Genomic DNA, 18,039 nt, shown 5'->3' with positions numbered 1-18,039 from the left:
CACAAATGACACACCAGCGGATGTGGATAAAAAGGCTTATATCAACTATTATGACAAAACCACAGTGAAGGAAGGGAGAGCGGATGTGAGATGAAAGGGTAATCCGCATCTTCACAGGCTTGCAAGAAACTTGGAGATGATAGACCCGATGGGGAGATAAATAGCAAAGGCGAGATGAAGAGTCAGGTTCATAGGATTGATTCCTAAAGAAAAAAACTTTGATGTTCCAAATCACCTTCCAGCCATGCTAATCTCTAGCAGAGGAGTGTGTAGAGTTTACCTTCCAAGGATGAAAGCGTGGGTAGACAAATATTCGTTACTTTGAGAGACTTGAAGAACACATCTCAGAAGCAAAAGGATGGGATTGTCCATATCTAGTTTTATCATCAGATGGGGCTGTCACAGAAACTATTCACTATGTTTATGCTGCAGAACTAAACCATCATGCATGAGAATAAACTACCAAGTGAATTCTTGAAAAGCCATCATGTCCAAGTGACTCCTATGCTGAATCATAACACCACTCCAATTACAGAAGATAAAACAAACATAACCACTAATCAAATCTAAGAAGAGTGTGTAACGACTAGAGAACCACAATCTTACAGTGAAATTCTGCTATTACTGAAATTTTGAGTGATTTGTCTTTTGATGTGAAGAAATTTAATAGAACAACACACAGTGAAAAGTCCATCAAAAATCTCATAATCAAACAAGCGCAAGCAACCATACCGTCCGCGTTTTTTTTCCAAACGGAAACGTGCATAAAACATGAGAATCATGCTTCTTGCTGCTTCCTCGATTCTTTCCAAAGACAACAACAATGCACGGCAGGAGCACCTTGAGTCTGTCCTGCAATCGGCAGCAGTAGCAGCAGCTAAAAGCCCAAGCAAAAGAATGATGATGGTCTCTTCAACTACTGAAACTCTCTTCTAGTTACACATCTGCAGAACAAGCTTGTGGTAGACAAACAGTGCAAGGTGAGGGTTATCAACATTACAAAAAGTAGTCAGGAGTTCTCCGGGTAGTTTCAGGTTCAATCTGTCGTGGTGCCGGATCAAACTGAAGGAAGTTCTGTTCCATGTTCTCTCCAATCTCCATTATGGCTGCCATATTACCACAACGATAACAATAGTTTGGTGCACTAAATACCGTAACAACATTCTTATCCTGCGTAAGACCAAATCGCAAATGAGTATCACAAGAACCAACTTTGGTGGAAAAGTTTGTTTTAGTGATGATAACTATGTTCAACTGTAAAAATGACCTAGCAAGGTTTTTCCTAGAAATTAATTCACCAAATTCAACAAATTAATACCAACCACCACTTACATAAAATCATGATGTAGTAATCAAAATTTATCTTTACTCGATATACAACATATTTAACTGATTAGGCTGAATCATAATCGTTGGTAACAAGTTTCAAATTCATTTGTACACCCAAAGCATGCATGAACACATGATCCAGCTAGCCAAATTCAAATAAACATAAAGATCAATGGTGACAATTATTATCCATCTAAAAGAAACAATAATGATAAGTATGTTGCTCCCTGCTACAAATGCTCCTTAAAAAGCCATTACTATGATTGCTGTTCACAATACCTTTCTTTTTAATAATAAAAAAAACTGTATGCAAAGAACATGGAAAACTGTAACAATGATCTGAAATTTTTGACCCACCTGACACCAATTGTAACCTTCCATAACAAGTTGGTGAGCTCGGGCTACCAGTGTGAGACCATTTGTATGATTAAATTGTTGAGCAATATCTTGCCCGAAAGTGTATCCTGCTCCTCTTGGTGATATTCCCCACCCACATCTGTCATCTGGATCAGACCAAAGAAGATCACACATAGGACCTTCATGTGGAACCTACAGGCCAAAACAAGGTAAAAAAATGTTATGTTCACAAAAGAATGATAAAATAATAATAAAAAAAGACGGTGAAGGAACCAATATAAAGCTTTCATAGCCTTCTTTTTGCAGGACGAAAACAATGGCAATTTGGGGGATACACATTAGAACCTGATCTTTCGAAAGATTGAACTTAAGCAGTCCTGAGTATCACAGAGTCACTAGTTGCCAGACCCTTGCAGGACAGAGATATGCACGCCATGGCATTTTTCACATCTCAAATGCTCATCAATGTAGATCACAAGCTAAACTTTCCATCTATTTCAACAAACTAGAGAACATCCACCAGATCTTGTTAAAATCAAATTATTTTAATTCGATGACTTGTTTCTGCACTTACAACAGTCTTGGATAAACACAACTGAGATGTGGTCACCATAGTGGATGAGAACCTCTATTCTGACAAGTATCAGATAAAAACATGGTAAAATGACCTTTTATTGCCTGACTCTAAATTATTCTGTTAGTTGTACCAATCATCTCAGATCTACCTTGCTAGAGTAATAAGTAAAATGGATCACAAAGAACTTTATAATTTTCACAAAAAGAAATGAAGGTTTCTCTGAATACATAGGAGTCCTCTATATGCTGCTAAGGAAATGACTCCCGAATAACCAGATGATGACTAGCAGTCAAACCGAGAGTGGAAGAAAAAGAGTAAACTAAAACCACAGTTACATTTATGAAATAATTTTGCGCAATTCAAAAATGTTGCCTATGATGACACCAACGGATATGCCTATTATGAAATCAGTTAGGTACTTTTTCAAAACTTCTAAATGTTGCATGATTCAGTGTGTGAATTATCAAATCTCGAGGAATACCAAAAAAATGCATGCTTTCACGTTAAGCCAATTTTGCTACTGTCTAATTCTCATATAGAACTACAGAATTCCGGAAAAAGGTTATACAGGAACACAGCAAAAGCCCTAGACATTCTAACATTCTGTACTCTGAAGAAAATATCTACTTCATGCTATATGAAACATTACTACAATAACATTTTCTGAAAAAGGTTATTATGACAATAAAATAAAGATGGGGTAATTCCATAATTTTTAACACTGACATTATTCCCAGTTTTAAACAGTCAAGGGTTTTAATTGTTTGTCTTTGATAGAACTTGTATAGTAGATAAAAAATAATGATATATATATATATATATATTCTTACCTCCTGAATACGATTAAGAGCGCGGATATTATCTAATGTATCCAAGGATGGGGAGAGACCACCATGCAAACAGAATATCTGAAAAAATAAAGTATAGAGAACTTGTAAGATATTGAACATGGACAAATTAGGACAATAGGGAAGTCAGGATACGCAAGAGCAAGAAACCAGACCTGATTCTCAATAAGAGCTGTAAGAGGTAAATAATCAAACAGGTCGGTAAAGTACTTCCACACATTTGCATTTCCATACTTTCTCAAGCATTCATCATAAAAGCCATATCTGAAACAAAAACCTAAGATTCATGAAGAAAATTGATTTGCAATAGATGCTTAGATGCTAAGAAATCTTAATATTTTTAAATAAATTTGTGAAAGTCATTATGGAATCACTAAAGATTCTTAAATACTAAAGTTTGGCACACGCTTGGTTTATATTTAATTGGGATTGAATAAAATTCTGCAGGTGTTGATTGCATCACAGAAGTTGTTATCTGAAATTGGATCATTGACATCAATATTTAACAATCATTTAATTTTATTAACAATCTTGTTGACAACAACACATACATCTAAACAGACTACACATGATATTCATGAGAACCAGATGCACGATGAATATTCATAATGATAAAGATGCCACAATATATAAACCAGAGTAATCAACCTCAAAAATCCCCTAATGCCATAATTTACATGTCCCTACATGACAATTAATATCATTGCTTTTTCAGCATCCTCAAGATGTTAAAGCTTCTGATAATAACAGAATATAATCAAAGTTTTAACTCATCTGTGAAGCAAAAGTTAACTAAGACAAACATGAATACATTAGTCAAGGATTGAAATTTCGTACCGTACCGGAGTTTCGAGATTCGCTCGGTATGGTACGATACTATATACCGAGCGGTATATTTCGATATACCGCTCGGTGTGTGTGTGTGTGTGTGTGTGTGTGTGTGTGTATATATATAAGTTAAAAAAAATCTTTTTCTGCGACGTCGCCTATATATATATATATATATATATATACGGTACCGCCCGGTAGCGGATGGTCCGTGTACCGGTCTACTGACGGACCGGTACGTACTGCCCGATATGGACAGTATTATTCGAAATTAAAAACCTTGACATCAGTGCAACCGACCAACATCTTGTTGAATGTTTCTTCATATAGCATTTAGCTTGCAGCAAGCAATAAGTAATATCAGTTTGTTTCTAAGAAAATAGCTACAACTCAAATAAGTTGCATTAGACCCAGCTATACAATCTAAGGTCAAATCTGTCTAGAAATATATAATTAGAAGGAAACATCAAGTGAGATGAAAAACAACTAACTTGGAGTCGAAATCCTCAACGGTTGCTTACAGAAGTAAGATGTCTGATTCTTCTTTGATAGCTTGCTAAATAGTATCAGTTGTTCTAAAAAATGGATCTTGTGAGATATAATACATGGAGATTGCTTACTTATGCCTTTTTTTTATAGATGAGGAACTATTCCTCCACTCATATCTGTCTGACAGCCCTATGAAGTAACTCAACTATAAGCCAATCATGAAGGCATCAGTAGTAATTTCAGCTTGTTTTTGACAAAAATACGTTGGACCAACCTATACAATGTAAAATCTAATCTGCTTACAAATAATTAAAAGGGCATATTCAAGTCGATATAAAAGCAATTAACTTCGAGAGAAAATTCTAACCAAAATAATCCAGAGGCAAGGCAACCTTTTCTGAAGTCTTCAATGACATTCCTAACAATACCAATTGGTGACAATTGTTCTTAAAGAATTGCATATGATAGACAAGGAAATTCATTGCACTCGTGTCTTCTGAGTCTGACAATCTTGTGCAGTGAATTAACCATATGCCAATTGTGAAGACATCAGTCTAGCAGACCAAGTCCTGCTGCACATACTTTATGTATAGCATGTAGCTTATGGTAGTAACATTCATTTAGTTTTAACATGAAATAGCTACAACTCAAATATGTTGCCTGTGCCAAACTATACAATGTAAGCTATAATCTGATCATAGCTACAATTAGAAACCAATATTCAAGTCAGACACAAAACAAGTAACTTGAAATGGAAATCCTGAAAAGGTACCTCGGAAGTAAGACATCATATTTTTAAGTAATTGATAGCTTGCTTAACTGCATCAATTTCTACAGCAATTGGACCTTGTGATAAAAACAACCATCAAGAAAGTAGGACTTCTTAATTATGCCAACATTAGTAGACGTAGATCTGCTAGTCATGTCTATGATACTGACAACCCTACAGAGTGACTCAACTATAAGCCAATCATGAACACATTGATCTGCATCAATTCCTGAGCTATGTTTTTGATGAAACAGGTAGCTTACAGTAGTAATACTTTTAGAAAATAGCTAGAATCCAAATATGTTATGTTGAAACAAAGCACAATGCAAGAGCTAAAGAAACCTTCATGTCAGAGTCAAGCAACTAACTCGAAATTGAGATCCTGGAAAAAGGTATTCTGGATGCAAGACATCTTATTCCTAATTCTTGGATGATTTGCTTAACAGTTTCAGTTGTTCTAAAACAATCAGATCTTGTGATAGATCAAACAAGATGATCTCAAGACTTGTCAATGTTTAAAAAGCAATTGCATTATGCAGGTGGTCAAAGTACCAGGCATGTGGGTGAATATGTGGCCACATATATGGTACGTACTAAAATACTTGAAATATTTATCAAGCATAAATGATATTAAAACCTTGGAAACATTGAGTTAGAGACATACCTTGGAAACTAAAGATTTTAAGTTAAGTACAAACAAGACTGAATATATGTGATACAATTTTAGTAATGCTAAGAGATGAATTATAGAATAAAATTCAATTGGATGGACAATAAGTTTGAATAAGTTTTAAGTATCTTGGATTGATTACTCAATAAAATAGAGAGATTGAGAAAGATAGTTAAACACTGTTCCATTGAGGTTGGGAGGAGTACCAGGGTTTTGTATGATCACCGAGCCTAATAGATTAAAATGAAAGTTTCATAAGACAGTTGATAGGGCAGCAATGTTTTCTGAATCCAAGTGTTGGGTGGTTAATAAGCAACATATGCAAAAAATTAGTATCACTTGGATGAGAATGACCAACTCTAGTTAACTTTCCTAACTGGAAAGGTCACTCAAACATCATTATAAACCCTCTATTGAATGTGCATTAAGAAAATAAAACGGTCTACCAAGCCCTAGAATCTTATGCGTTTGTTTCTTTTAATAAATCAAGTTCCTTAAGTAGGTTAAACCAACAGCTGGATGAAAACCTTTAGATAATTTGCATCAGGTGATGACTAATGATGATGAGAAAAATCAATCGAGTATTTTAACAATTGTATTCAATCATATATAAGAAACAATTAAAAAGATCATGTCAATAAATGTTTGTGCAGAATAACATTTTCAAACAGTTACATTGAATCATCATCAAGATAACAGCCAGTAAAATCAGTCATATGTCCAATTTTCTGGTCAAGAGATGCAAATAAAAAATCTTTAATATCTATTGTACAAAATACACTAATACAGTATCATCACCTTGAAGCACCATCGGCATAGGTGAACTCTCAAATACAAATACTTACACTTGAGTTATTTGCCGGCTCTCATGATTTCCTCTAAGAATTGTAATCCTATCTCTGTAACGAACTTTCAAGGCAACTAAAAGGGTGACCGTCTCAACAGAATAATAACCACGATCTGCATCAGAAAGTATCGCATCAAGGAAACACCATAGACGAAGTTTAATAATAACAGTTCCAAATGAGGCAGCAAGTATATCACTGAGTTGTATTTTTATAAGAAGCCGATACAAGCAGAGAAAAGGATTAGATTTCCAATATTCACAAAAGTAGAACAGAAAAGATTTGCAAGATTCAGGAGGCTGAGTTTAGTGGCATAAACTCAGAAAGCCAACTCATCCTTGAAGCATAACCGAAAATAGAAACAGGAAATTTTGGCAACATCTTGGGAATGCTCACTTACAATTTTTTTATTGGTTTCTTAAAAAGTTTTCCAATAAACTAAAAACAACGCAGAAAGCAAATTTACCGATCGAAAATAAAAATTATTTTCTCAAAAAACTAGTTCTCCAACTGTCTAATTTCGTATAGGCTTTGAAGAACTTAACAAAAGTACTTATCTAAATACCCCAAAGTTTCTATTCGTCATCATGTTGTAGTCATCATCACCTTCCCACCACTACCACAACTACAATGAACCCAATACCGGAAACAAGGGAATCTGAGAACCCAATGAAGCAAAGCTGCCTTTTTCCAAACATATTGTCTCGGGCCCTGAGAAAACTTACCTACATAATCGCCCATGAAGAGGTAATTGGTGTCCGGCGCGTCGCCACCGATCCGGAACAGCTCGATAAGGTCGTGGAACTGCCCATGGATGTCCCCGCAAACCGTGACGGGGCACTTCACCGACTGCACGTTCCACTCCTCCACGAGGATGGTCCGCGCCTGCTCGCAGAGGGCTTTCACCTCCGCCTCCGGCAGGAACTTGCACTCCCTCAGGTGCTCGATCTGGCGGTCCAGATCCGCGTACGACGGCATCGCTCGCGGCGGGCAAGCCTCCTCCCGACCCTCCGATCCTCGACCGATCCGACAAATTAACGGGTGAGCACGTAAGAGGCGGGGATTAGGCGGATCGACACATCAATTAGAGAGATCGGGAGGGGATTTGCGGCGAGGCTTGGAATTAGGGTTGCGGTCGGGGCGAGGGAGAAGAAAGGGGGAAGAAGAGGAGCCGGTCAGCTCCTGCTCCCTTATTCCTCTTTCTCGATCCTTCTTTTCCTTTTTGCAGATTAGTCCACGAAATATTATCTTATTCGCGATTAAGGCTTCAAACATTTTCTACGTCCGAACTTTAAAACTTAATGTTCATATCGATGCGACGCATAAATCGAGCTATTGATAATATCCCGATATTAATTGATGTTCTATAATATATAAAAATATTTCTCTGATTCATGTTGGTATTATTTAAGCGGTAATGACATTATTGACCTTTGCATACACTGGAAAACCAACCGGTTCATGCTGACCCGGTCAGTTCCCAATGTTCGTTAAAGAACCGACCGGTTCATGCATGAAATCTAATTCTCTTACATCTAATGGGATCGGACCGATCTCGAAGTCGGTTCATGATTTTTCCTGAATGCATTAATCGATAATCTCATTTAATGGGAATTTAACCTGCAAAATTAATGAAGAAAAATCATTTAGACCTGTAAAAGCTGGTAGATATCATAACATTTATTGGTAAACTTCCTTCACAATACCTCCTGCTCTGCTGCATCTAAGAATCTCACTACTATGCTATTCATGCAAAGGTAACGACACCAAACAGAACATAACTTAGTCTCCGGGATGATATGTACAATAATCAAAACTTAAGATAGCTGTGAATCTTAAGAGGATTTACAGTGTGAGGTATGTCTTCAACATGGTTGCGCCAGTAGGATCGGAGAGCAGATGTCTGACAAGAGACATTCTCATGCTGTTTGGGGCTACGGCAAACATGTAGAAGGCAAACCATATTAGGTCCACAGATGAAAGTGAGGAACCAAGAAAGCCTTGCCACATCCTGCAGGTGAAATCAAGATCATAAGAGTTATTTGCTGCTACATCTGCAACAGAAGTTTGTCAGCCTTGAGAATGGTTTAGGTAGGTTTCGATCTCACCTTGGGAAAAAATTCTTGCAGGTGTTAAGACTTTTGACATGTTAATGTTCATGGTTTTCTGAATTTCTATCGCGGACATGAAGTCTAATAAAATGAATTGATAATTTTATTTCAAAGAAAACAATGTGTCATATCAAGTATGGGTAGCATATTTTAATGGACTATTAAACTGCAAAAGACATAGATATGAGAGTTCAAAGATCAAATTTATGACTTGCACTTTCTTCATGGTTATTGTCGAGAAAGATAGACTCACCAGTTTGGTAACTGGAAGAATGCCTGGAAGAAGGTTCTGATGCCCTCAATATCCAGCTGCAGTATTAGTGCTAGCCCAAAGAGGAAGAATGATCTTTGCCGTTTCCTTTCCTGTGGCCAAAGGGTTCTCCATGCTACAATAACGAATAGAAGTTTTCATAGTATAATATCAGTACAGGAAGTGAATTACCAACTAGTATTGGAAGTTGGATGATACAAATTATGGCTTTGACTTGCACAAGAATGTATCTTTTCAGAAAAAAAAATTCTGACAATGCTCATCGTATGACAACTTTTAGATACCAGTCATGGAAATGGCAATGTCACTCAAAAGCAACCTTCATTATTTAACACAATCTTCAATTTTTGTTTCCTTGTTCACCTGCTACTTAAGTTTGTCAACTTGTTTACTATAAAATTGAGTATAATTGGATCCAGTAAATGGTTCATTTTCCCACAGCTGGTTAAATTTTATAATGGGTCATTCCTCCTTGAAAGCTTGATAAATAGTGATTAAGCTATGAACAGTTGCTGCAACTTGCTGCTTTCAGATGCACAACATTCCAATACGTATCTTTTGCATTTGCTATTTCTTTTCAAGAACCTCATTTTTTTTCTTTTACATCCATGATTCAATCTCGTCTTCACTAAACTATGGAAGTCTTCAGATCTGGTCAATTAACTGAGACTATATTTGTGCACTAGAGGGAAATATCATTCTGGAAAATTTTGTCCTCAAAGGAGAGGCAATTTCAAAGTTCAAACAATTATTGCACTTAGTATCAAACAGTGAAATCATCTAACTTCAACTAGCGAACATTAGTTCTTCTATCAAACTGTTCAAATATTATACATCAAAAAAATATTTCCATCATCAAAAAGCTGATTATATAAAGCTAAAACTTGAACCTGTAGATTTATAGTATCAGATTAAGAGAGAAAACTAGGTATATCATAAATGCATGCCAAAACATTCAAATTTTTTATAGCAATATCTATTTATGCTTTATTTTGAACAGAAAACTAACTAGGGTTTTAAAGCTTTGGTAAAGAAAGATGATAATCAGAAGAATTAATTTCATTTAACACTTGAAACGGATGAAAAAATGACAATTATTGTCGTAGGGAACCTTTATCGTACCTAGCATTGAGGGATTATTGATATTTGATATCATTGAATTCTGGTCAGGAAAGATTTCTTTCTTCAAAATAGTTGCTATCACGGAAGCATAAGTTGGAGCTTCTGACAAGGACCGAACAACTGAATATCCTGTTTATTTGTTATAATGATGGTTACAGTCACTGTATATACAAAAATATATAAAAAAGGAAACATAGGTGAACTGGGAAGTTGAGAACCATGGACTTCATACCTGTAGCTGGATGCACCATGCTAGCTGCAGCACCAAATGCAAGGTTCTTCTGCTCTGTGTTTGGCAATGATCCACCAACAGGAATATAGGACCATTCCTGCAAAATATGCCAAAGCTTAATCTCCTTCCAGACCAAAAAAGTCATCATACTGCAGATGAAAGCAAGTAACTTTCATAACCCCACTAGGAGTAGTTGCAGTGTTGATTGTTACTAAACAAGAAATATGAGAACAATCCGAATTTCTTAGGACAAGAGAACTGGGAGAAAACTATTGAAACTTGCGAATCAAAATAGAAACTTTCAGCTGCAAAATTCAACTTTCGGGCTCAACTGAAATTTATATCAGTTTAAAAAATAGTTGGTTATTTTGACAGTTGTTTTATGGTTGCTTGATGAATAGCAAGAGAAATACTTTATTTTTGTCCCAGCTTTCAAAGTTATCCATATTTGATACAACAATGTGTTTTTAGAAAAAAAGAGAAGCTTCAATCTTGATGGCTGTGTCATGATTGATGATTTCGCTGGAGTTTCATGCACACTGCTAATAGTCTGATTAGCTCGGCAAAAGCGCATATGGAAGTCCACAACCTTTTCTGTTTTAAAATTATATGACAAAAATTCAGAAGCCTATCTCAACAGCTCACCTCTTCATAGACTTTCAATACTTTAATTCCCATAGTGTCCAACCGAGACATGAGCTTCCTCTTGAGAAGATCAAAGGGCATGGCATTTCTTGATGCTAAACATGTTTCCTATAATCAAGTCACCATTGAACCTTCTGATTATAATGTGTGAGTAAATCTTAACAAAAACGTTTAGTGAACATAGCAAAGAAACCTCGAAAAAGACTCTTGTAGATGACATGGGCATTGCATAAAGAAATGTGGGGTACTCTGCTTCAGGACATTTTTGTTTGTTTTTCACATAGTCTCTGTAGTCCATGAAAACCATTAAGCTGGGATCATATGGATTGTTTTCCACCTGGAAATTACATACCACAGAGATATTTACAGCTAGGAGTTATATGACTAAAAAGATCAAAAAGAAAGAAGTAAACAATCACAAAAAGTTTTCATATTCGACAAGCATCACATACACGAAAATTTGATACAATGCTAGTAAATTTCCCACAGTTTTCAATCTTTGTATTCCAAAACATGAAGAACAGGATCCATTAATTAGCTGGAAAAAAAAAAAAGTAGGACATCAAAATTTTGCTACTTGTAAACATCTGTTTTTTGTATACCACTCTAAGGCATTTTTTCCTGTGTAGTTTCTAAAAGTTGGCTGCCTTCCACTAAACAGTTGGCTAAATATGCTTGTTCATATAACAGTTCTGTTGGCAAGATTTTTTTGCATGGTTGCTGCATGTCTTAAATATATAATTGCAACACCCTATCACTTCTATTTCAGGGATCCTCCTACATTTCCTTTATGTTACTATTTTTTGCAGTAATATTCATCCTTGAAGAGTTTTTAATTGTCAGTATACCCATAATTTTCTAAGAACAATTTAAACCAAGCATGACACCAGAAAGCAGGCAATTTTCTGCTAAATCTTGAGATGCAACTGAGCAGGCATGAATAGCATATTGCCTAATCACATTTGTGTTCAGCTTTTTAAATAAAGAAGTAAATGGGACAAACTTGACATTCTCATGAATAGTGCAGTGTTTGTATTAAATCTTCAGAAATACAGATGGAGATGTACCAAGCACTATACAATGAATGCCATGTAACCAAATATTCTGAAAAGATTGATTTACCATTAGGGCTGTTCATGCATATACAAGCTCAAGCAGTATTGTTAATGGATATCAATTTGCAAAACTTAATTGATGGAAGTTCCTTTTTACTAAAAGTGTGAGAATACTGTTCCCTTTATATTAGAATGCTAGATTTAGAGAGTTTGAGACCTTCCAAAGGAATTAACTGATGTGATGAACCGAACCAAGAAACTCTACTTTGTCAATAAGTTTTGCAAATCGTGTTATATTTATGAAAGTATAAACCATTAACAGTACTCCAGGGATGCCATTCAACTTACTAATCATGTTATGGCTAACGAAAGTATAAACTCTTGGCAATAATCCAGGGATGCCATTCAACTTACTAAGCATAAGGTGACATAAATATCACTGCATTTCTGGTTGGAGCAAAAGGGAAAAGCTAGATTTTGATGCTGTACTTCGTCATTTAACCATCATATGACCAGTAAAATCAACAACCAGTGCAGATTAGTAGCTCCACTTTTTGAAGGTTTATCACAAAAGTTCAAAAGATCAGCATTTTAAATTTCACAAGATTCCCGGGTCTTTAACAGATTGAAGCAATGATGACATGTACAAATTTCTCAATATGTTTAACAATAATTCAGTGTTTTTAGATCCATGAATTGTCCACATATCAGTTACTAGCATGATATGTGCCAAGCATATTAGCAACCTCTCCATCATTTCTCTTGGTTTCAATTTTAGCATATACCTATACTTGAACAAAAAGCTTTTGTACAACAGCATAAAGCATAAGATTGTGCTGGTAGTGTCTGGAAGTCAGGTGGCTTGTTATTGGGTTATAGGCCACAAGTTAGTATCTTTAGTAAATTTGGCCAATAATGTTGAAAATATATAATATGCTACTTAAAGCCAAAATCGAAAATTAAGCATAATGGAGTTGCATCCACATGAAAAAAATTGAGATTGATAAGGAAATCTGCAAGGACGGTCTAGTGCCATCTAAATTCTAAACAACATACTACAAAAGGAACATTATTTATAATCATTTCCTACCTCAACTTCCACTCCATATGCTGTCTGTACCGAAACACGAGGACCTCCTACATCATATTCGAGAAGCTTTCCGGATGCTGCGCCAGATGCAACAGTAGCAAGCCTGTACTTTCAATAGTCAGACATCAAATTTAACTAACAATGAACCACATACCTTGTAGTACCTGCAAGGAATCATAAGGTCTTTTTCACAAACAACCATGCTACATCCATTACTTGCTTCAATAATCTTTTCCACCTTTGAATCAAGATACATTACACCATATTCCTGACACCTGAAGATAATTGCCATACCATTATCAGTCAAAGATTCATCACTTAGTTGTGGAAGTGAAACACAAGAATCATGCTTACCTTCTCAACAACTCTTCATGCAACAGGTGTCGACTAACCCTACCATATGCACGGCCAATTAAAATTGGATCATTGCTATCAAGATACACAATTGTATCGTGCCAAACATGCTCAATACAGCTCTCTAAGCCAAGATCTAAAAAGGATGAATATAAGCAATATAAATAGGTTAGATATGACTTCAAAGTCATTTAGTCAAACAAAATTGGAAGGAAAGCTCAAAAGTCATGTATATATGTATGTATATATATATATATATATATATATATATATATATATATATATATATATATATATATATATGTATGTATATATATATATATATGTATGTATATATATATATATATGTATCTTTATATATATATATATATGTATATATATATATATATGTATATATACAAGGTATGCAGTTTCGAATAACACCGCCCGGTATGGGCGGTATATACCGGTTCATTAGTTGACCGGTACATAGACCGCCCGTTACCGGACGGTATATATATATGTATGTATATATATATATATATATATATATATATATATATAAAGGCGACATCACGTCGCCTTGGCGATGTCACCCGGAGAAGGAAAAAACTATATATATATATATATATATATATATATATATATATATATATATATATATATATATATATATATATATATATATATATATATATATATATATTAAATGCAACGTCACCGAAAAAGGCAACTCGACGTCGCCTTTTAGAAAAATATTTTATATATAAATATTTTATATATAAAAATGAGGCGACGTCGCCAAATATATATATATGTGTGTGTGTGTGTGTGTGTGTGTGGGTGTGTGTGTGTTCGGTATACTATATCGTACCGTACCGAGCGAATGTCGAAACGCCGATACGATATGGTACGATATTTTAAACCTTGTATATATATACATATATATATTAGGTGTGGCCTGTGATTGGAAACAAAGTCTATAATAGTGACAGGTCAGTGGTTTAACACATACATCACACTAAGTTAGACTTGTTATGCTAATAAAAGGAAGATATGGATCCTAAACTAAGAGGGAGAATGCATGATAGCCAAAATGATAATCCTAAACCAAATGAAAATGACATTACCTCAAGTACAAGATGAGCTTAAGTTTTAGATTAAAAAGTAGAGCTTTTTTCTATTTTTGATAAAATAAACTGATTTACAACTCATACTAAAATCTTACTATAAGATTAGTAGTCATCCAACTCATCATTTATCATGCTATCCAATTCATGATATCATAGTGGATCATTAGTTGGAAACTTAGCTTTAATTGTAACCTCCTGATTAGTCTCACATTGGAAGTGAGCAAGACTAAGATAGTCTAGGGTCTAATGAGCATATATTTATTAACTTTAACTTAAGCATTTTGGTCAATGGTTTAAGCCCAATAAAATTGATAGACCAATTATCCCATCAAATTGGGTCATAACAATAAAAGTAGGAAAAGTCAGATAAATATTATCCCAAAAGCTCAAACTTCTAGAAAAAGTGGAGGCATAAATCTTCGTTTTATCATATTTCAGCAACGCAATCCATTTTAACAATATAACCATATCCGACAGATTTTTATTTGGACTTAAATATTAATTCTAATCCAGTTTCAGGAAAGGCTCTCATATCCAGACCCAGTATTTTCCCATGACCAGATCTAGTGTGTTTGTTTTATGAGACAATATGTTATTATGTAAATTACAATGTAAATAAAGCCATCGCTAGCCAGCTTGAAATTAACATGCTGATGTGATTTCTTCTGAGGGGGTGATAAAAGATTCTGATTCTATCAACTAAATTCAGGAAACTATTAGATCAGTAGTTAGCCAAGTTCAAGGTTCTTCACCCTTCAATGGCTTCTACTTATATCAGTAAATGCTTTGTATGAATGAACATGTGTGTTACCAATTTGATCTAATCAGGTGTTATGTCTTGCTTGAAATCAGGATGTAGTTCAGGTTGTCTGACAAATCCAAACTATTTGGAATAGTAATTAGTTTCTTTTCTTTTCTAGAAATAAAATCAATAATATTTTCTAATATGAGGCATTTTAGAAATCAATATCATAAACATAAAGAGACTGTTTTGTTTTCTAGTTGGTCAAAAGAAAAGGAGGCTAAATTAGCAAAGGTGTTCCCCTCAATATATTCAATGATTTTAATCAACTTTTGGGTGTTAAAACTTAAAAAGTACATACTATAAGATTATACTCCAAGAATCGACCATGTGTTATCACTAGAGATGACAGACTTACCAAGTCTAGTTACATATTTGCATTATCATTTATGGTAAAGACAAAATTGTGGACATATATCTTTCAAAGTGGCACACTTTTTATCTTTTTTTAAGATTAGTTAAACTGGGGAAGTAGAGCCTTATCTTTGTATAATTTAGACTGATTAGTTTCTATCTAATTGTCTGTAAAATTACAAAAGCATAGGCTCTTTGATATGACAACATACATGGAATGCCATTAGTGAAAGTCAGGTGTTAGAATATTTTTAAGTTGAAGTGATTGTTTATTTATAGTAATTCCTCTGGACTTGATGAAACCTGATGAGAATGTAAAGCTAACATGGATTCATTTCACAAGCAATTTTTTCAGCAAAGAAAAAGATAAACAGAAGTATAGGCAGCTTTAGAAAGACAAAAGCTAATTGTTCTTCCAAGAAAGAAGAAATATAATTGATGTATAAGCATAATTTGAATGACAATCACACAATTACCCTTGAATTCATCTTCCCATACACCATAATTATTTGTGAATGGAAGATCTGGTCCAATAAGACCAACTTGCAATCCTTTCTTGGCAGATTCTGCAGCAAGAGAAAGACCAGCTGGACCACAACCAATTACGATCAAATCCAATGTAGAAGCCGCTGAAGATATAGGTGACAGCTGAAAGAAGGATTTACAATTAACCTGAACAAATTAATGGTCCAAACAGAAGGAATCACAAATGAAAAGTGCATCGAGAAAAGAACATATTGGAGAGGAAAGATGAAGCTACTCAGCACGGTGATACAGTGAATTTTGTTCCTACTGCGAACTGGCTAAGATTGAGAAAGCTTTTCTATTATGATATGCTTCTGCGACTTAAATCACATTTTCTATAATCTGGATGATGCTCATGTCACAAGAAGTCATCTGGTATATGCTCTGCGTGTAAATGCTTAAAGGTGAAACCAAGCTCTCAGATCTGGTTCTCATTATTCTGACACATCCTTTAATGCAATTCTACCTTGACACACAAGAGGTAAACTAGCAGACAGAGCAATACGTTCTTTCAGCAACTCATCACTCTGCCTCATGCAACTCGAGTTAACATTCACCAGATTCAACAGTACCAAACAAACAACATAAATTCACAGGTTCACTTCATCCCATAAGGCGTTCCAAAAGCGATGCAATAGAAGGACAAGTTACATGTAACTGGAAGCATAAAAATAGAAGAGATTAAGGCGAGAAAGGAAACCTTTTCGGCGATTTTGCTCTGCTTCTCCATGGGCTTTCTTTCCTGCATTCGAACGAAGAGCCGCTCGCTCCCGCCCGCCTTGACGAAATCTTCCTCATCCGCGAACTCCTCGATCCCGGTGGCGACACAGCTGTCCACGCCCCCTCCCGCGGCGCGCACCCGGATCCGGGCAAGCGAGCGGCGCCGCTGGCGGGGGGGGAGCTGCTTCCCGTACGCCGCCACCTTCCTCCTTCGGAACCTCCATTCGTCGAAGTGGACGGAGATCGCTGCGGAGTTCGCGCGGCCTAAGCATTCCATGTCCACTGCCGCAAGCTCCGCTACCAAATCTCCTCCTCCTCCTGCTCGGCGAAGAAACTCTAGTAGTGGAAGAGGAAACCTCCCCCCAGAGGGTTTTGGAGGCCGGGGAGATCACCACGAACGTACGAGAGTAGATGAACCGAGAGAGGAGAGGCGCTCTTCCTTTGCAGGAAGCGAACGAGCGGTTGAGTTGCCTACATCCACAACGAGTTTACGTGGCGGCATTCGATTGGGTATCAAGAAAATTGTAGCCAGCTACCGGATATGGCTCTTTTTCCTATTTATCCTTTTTTATTGGAATATCATTTCCCTTAGGCCATTTCTACTACCCTTTCTTGAGCGGACAGCATCGGAGGATCAAGACGCATGGTGATTAAGACGCGTCGATTCGACATCAAGTGGATATCAAGATCATCACCGTATCGAAATCAAAACGAACGACGATGGAAGGACACGTTCAACCTTTTCGTGATGAACGGCGGGGGTTAAGCTGCGTGGTTATTTGCGTACACGGTACTCGCTCGTACGTATAAAAGTCGCGACCGCCACACACTCATCAAGCCAAGCTCTCCGACGATATGGGAGAAGCTGCCACGGCGGAGGGAGCGAACGAAGAAGAAGGCGGCGCCACCACTCTCTCGGTGGCCGTTCCCCCTG

The 18,039-nt window shown here is 36.1% G+C and overlaps 2 protein-coding genes across 3 annotated transcripts; both read right to left on the bottom strand.

Moving 5' to 3' along the window:
- Nucleotides 1–587: 587 nt before the first annotated feature.
- LOC103988311 (serine/threonine-protein phosphatase PP2A-1 catalytic subunit) lies at nucleotides 588–7,902 on the bottom strand. Its single transcript, XM_009406861.3, has 6 exons — nucleotides 7,438–7,902; nucleotides 6,713–6,827; nucleotides 3,267–3,375; nucleotides 3,094–3,171; nucleotides 1,687–1,878; nucleotides 588–1,170 (listed from the first exon to the last, which is right to left on the bottom strand). Exons 1-6 carry the CDS (start codon nucleotides 7,688–7,690, stop codon nucleotides 997–999), a joined length of 921 nt encoding a protein of 306 aa, XP_009405136.2. The 5' UTR covers nucleotides 7,691–7,902; the 3' UTR covers nucleotides 588–996.
- A 532-nt stretch (nucleotides 7,903–8,434) lies between these two features.
- On the bottom strand, nucleotides 8,435–17,554 carry LOC135614151 (lycopene epsilon cyclase, chloroplastic-like). Of its 2 annotated transcripts, XM_065111223.1 has the most exons (11): nucleotides 17,086–17,551; nucleotides 16,337–16,508; nucleotides 13,593–13,728; nucleotides 13,403–13,513; nucleotides 13,239–13,341; nucleotides 11,287–11,430; nucleotides 11,094–11,201; nucleotides 10,449–10,545; nucleotides 10,217–10,345; nucleotides 9,077–9,209; nucleotides 8,435–8,723 (listed from the first exon to the last, which is right to left on the bottom strand). In XM_065111223.1, exons 1-11 carry the CDS (start codon nucleotides 17,380–17,382, stop codon nucleotides 8,558–8,560), a joined length of 1,596 nt encoding a protein of 531 aa, XP_064967295.1. In that variant the 5' UTR covers nucleotides 17,383–17,551; the 3' UTR covers nucleotides 8,435–8,557. The 2 variants fall into 2 exon arrangements, with proteins under 2 accessions (XP_064967295.1, XP_064967366.1); XM_065111294.1 differs by lacking the exons at nucleotides 11,094–11,201; nucleotides 11,287–11,430 and having other exon boundaries at nucleotides 17,086–17,554.
- Nucleotides 17,555–18,039: the final 485 nt, after the last annotated feature.

This window comes from Musa acuminata, chromosome BXJ1-1 (genome assembly GCF_036884655.1).
Source record: "Musa acuminata AAA Group cultivar baxijiao chromosome BXJ1-1, Cavendish_Baxijiao_AAA, whole genome shotgun sequence".
NCBI lineage: Eukaryota > Viridiplantae > Streptophyta > Magnoliopsida > Zingiberales > Musaceae > Musa > Musa acuminata.
This window is presented reverse-complemented; position numbering and strand designations above follow the sequence as displayed.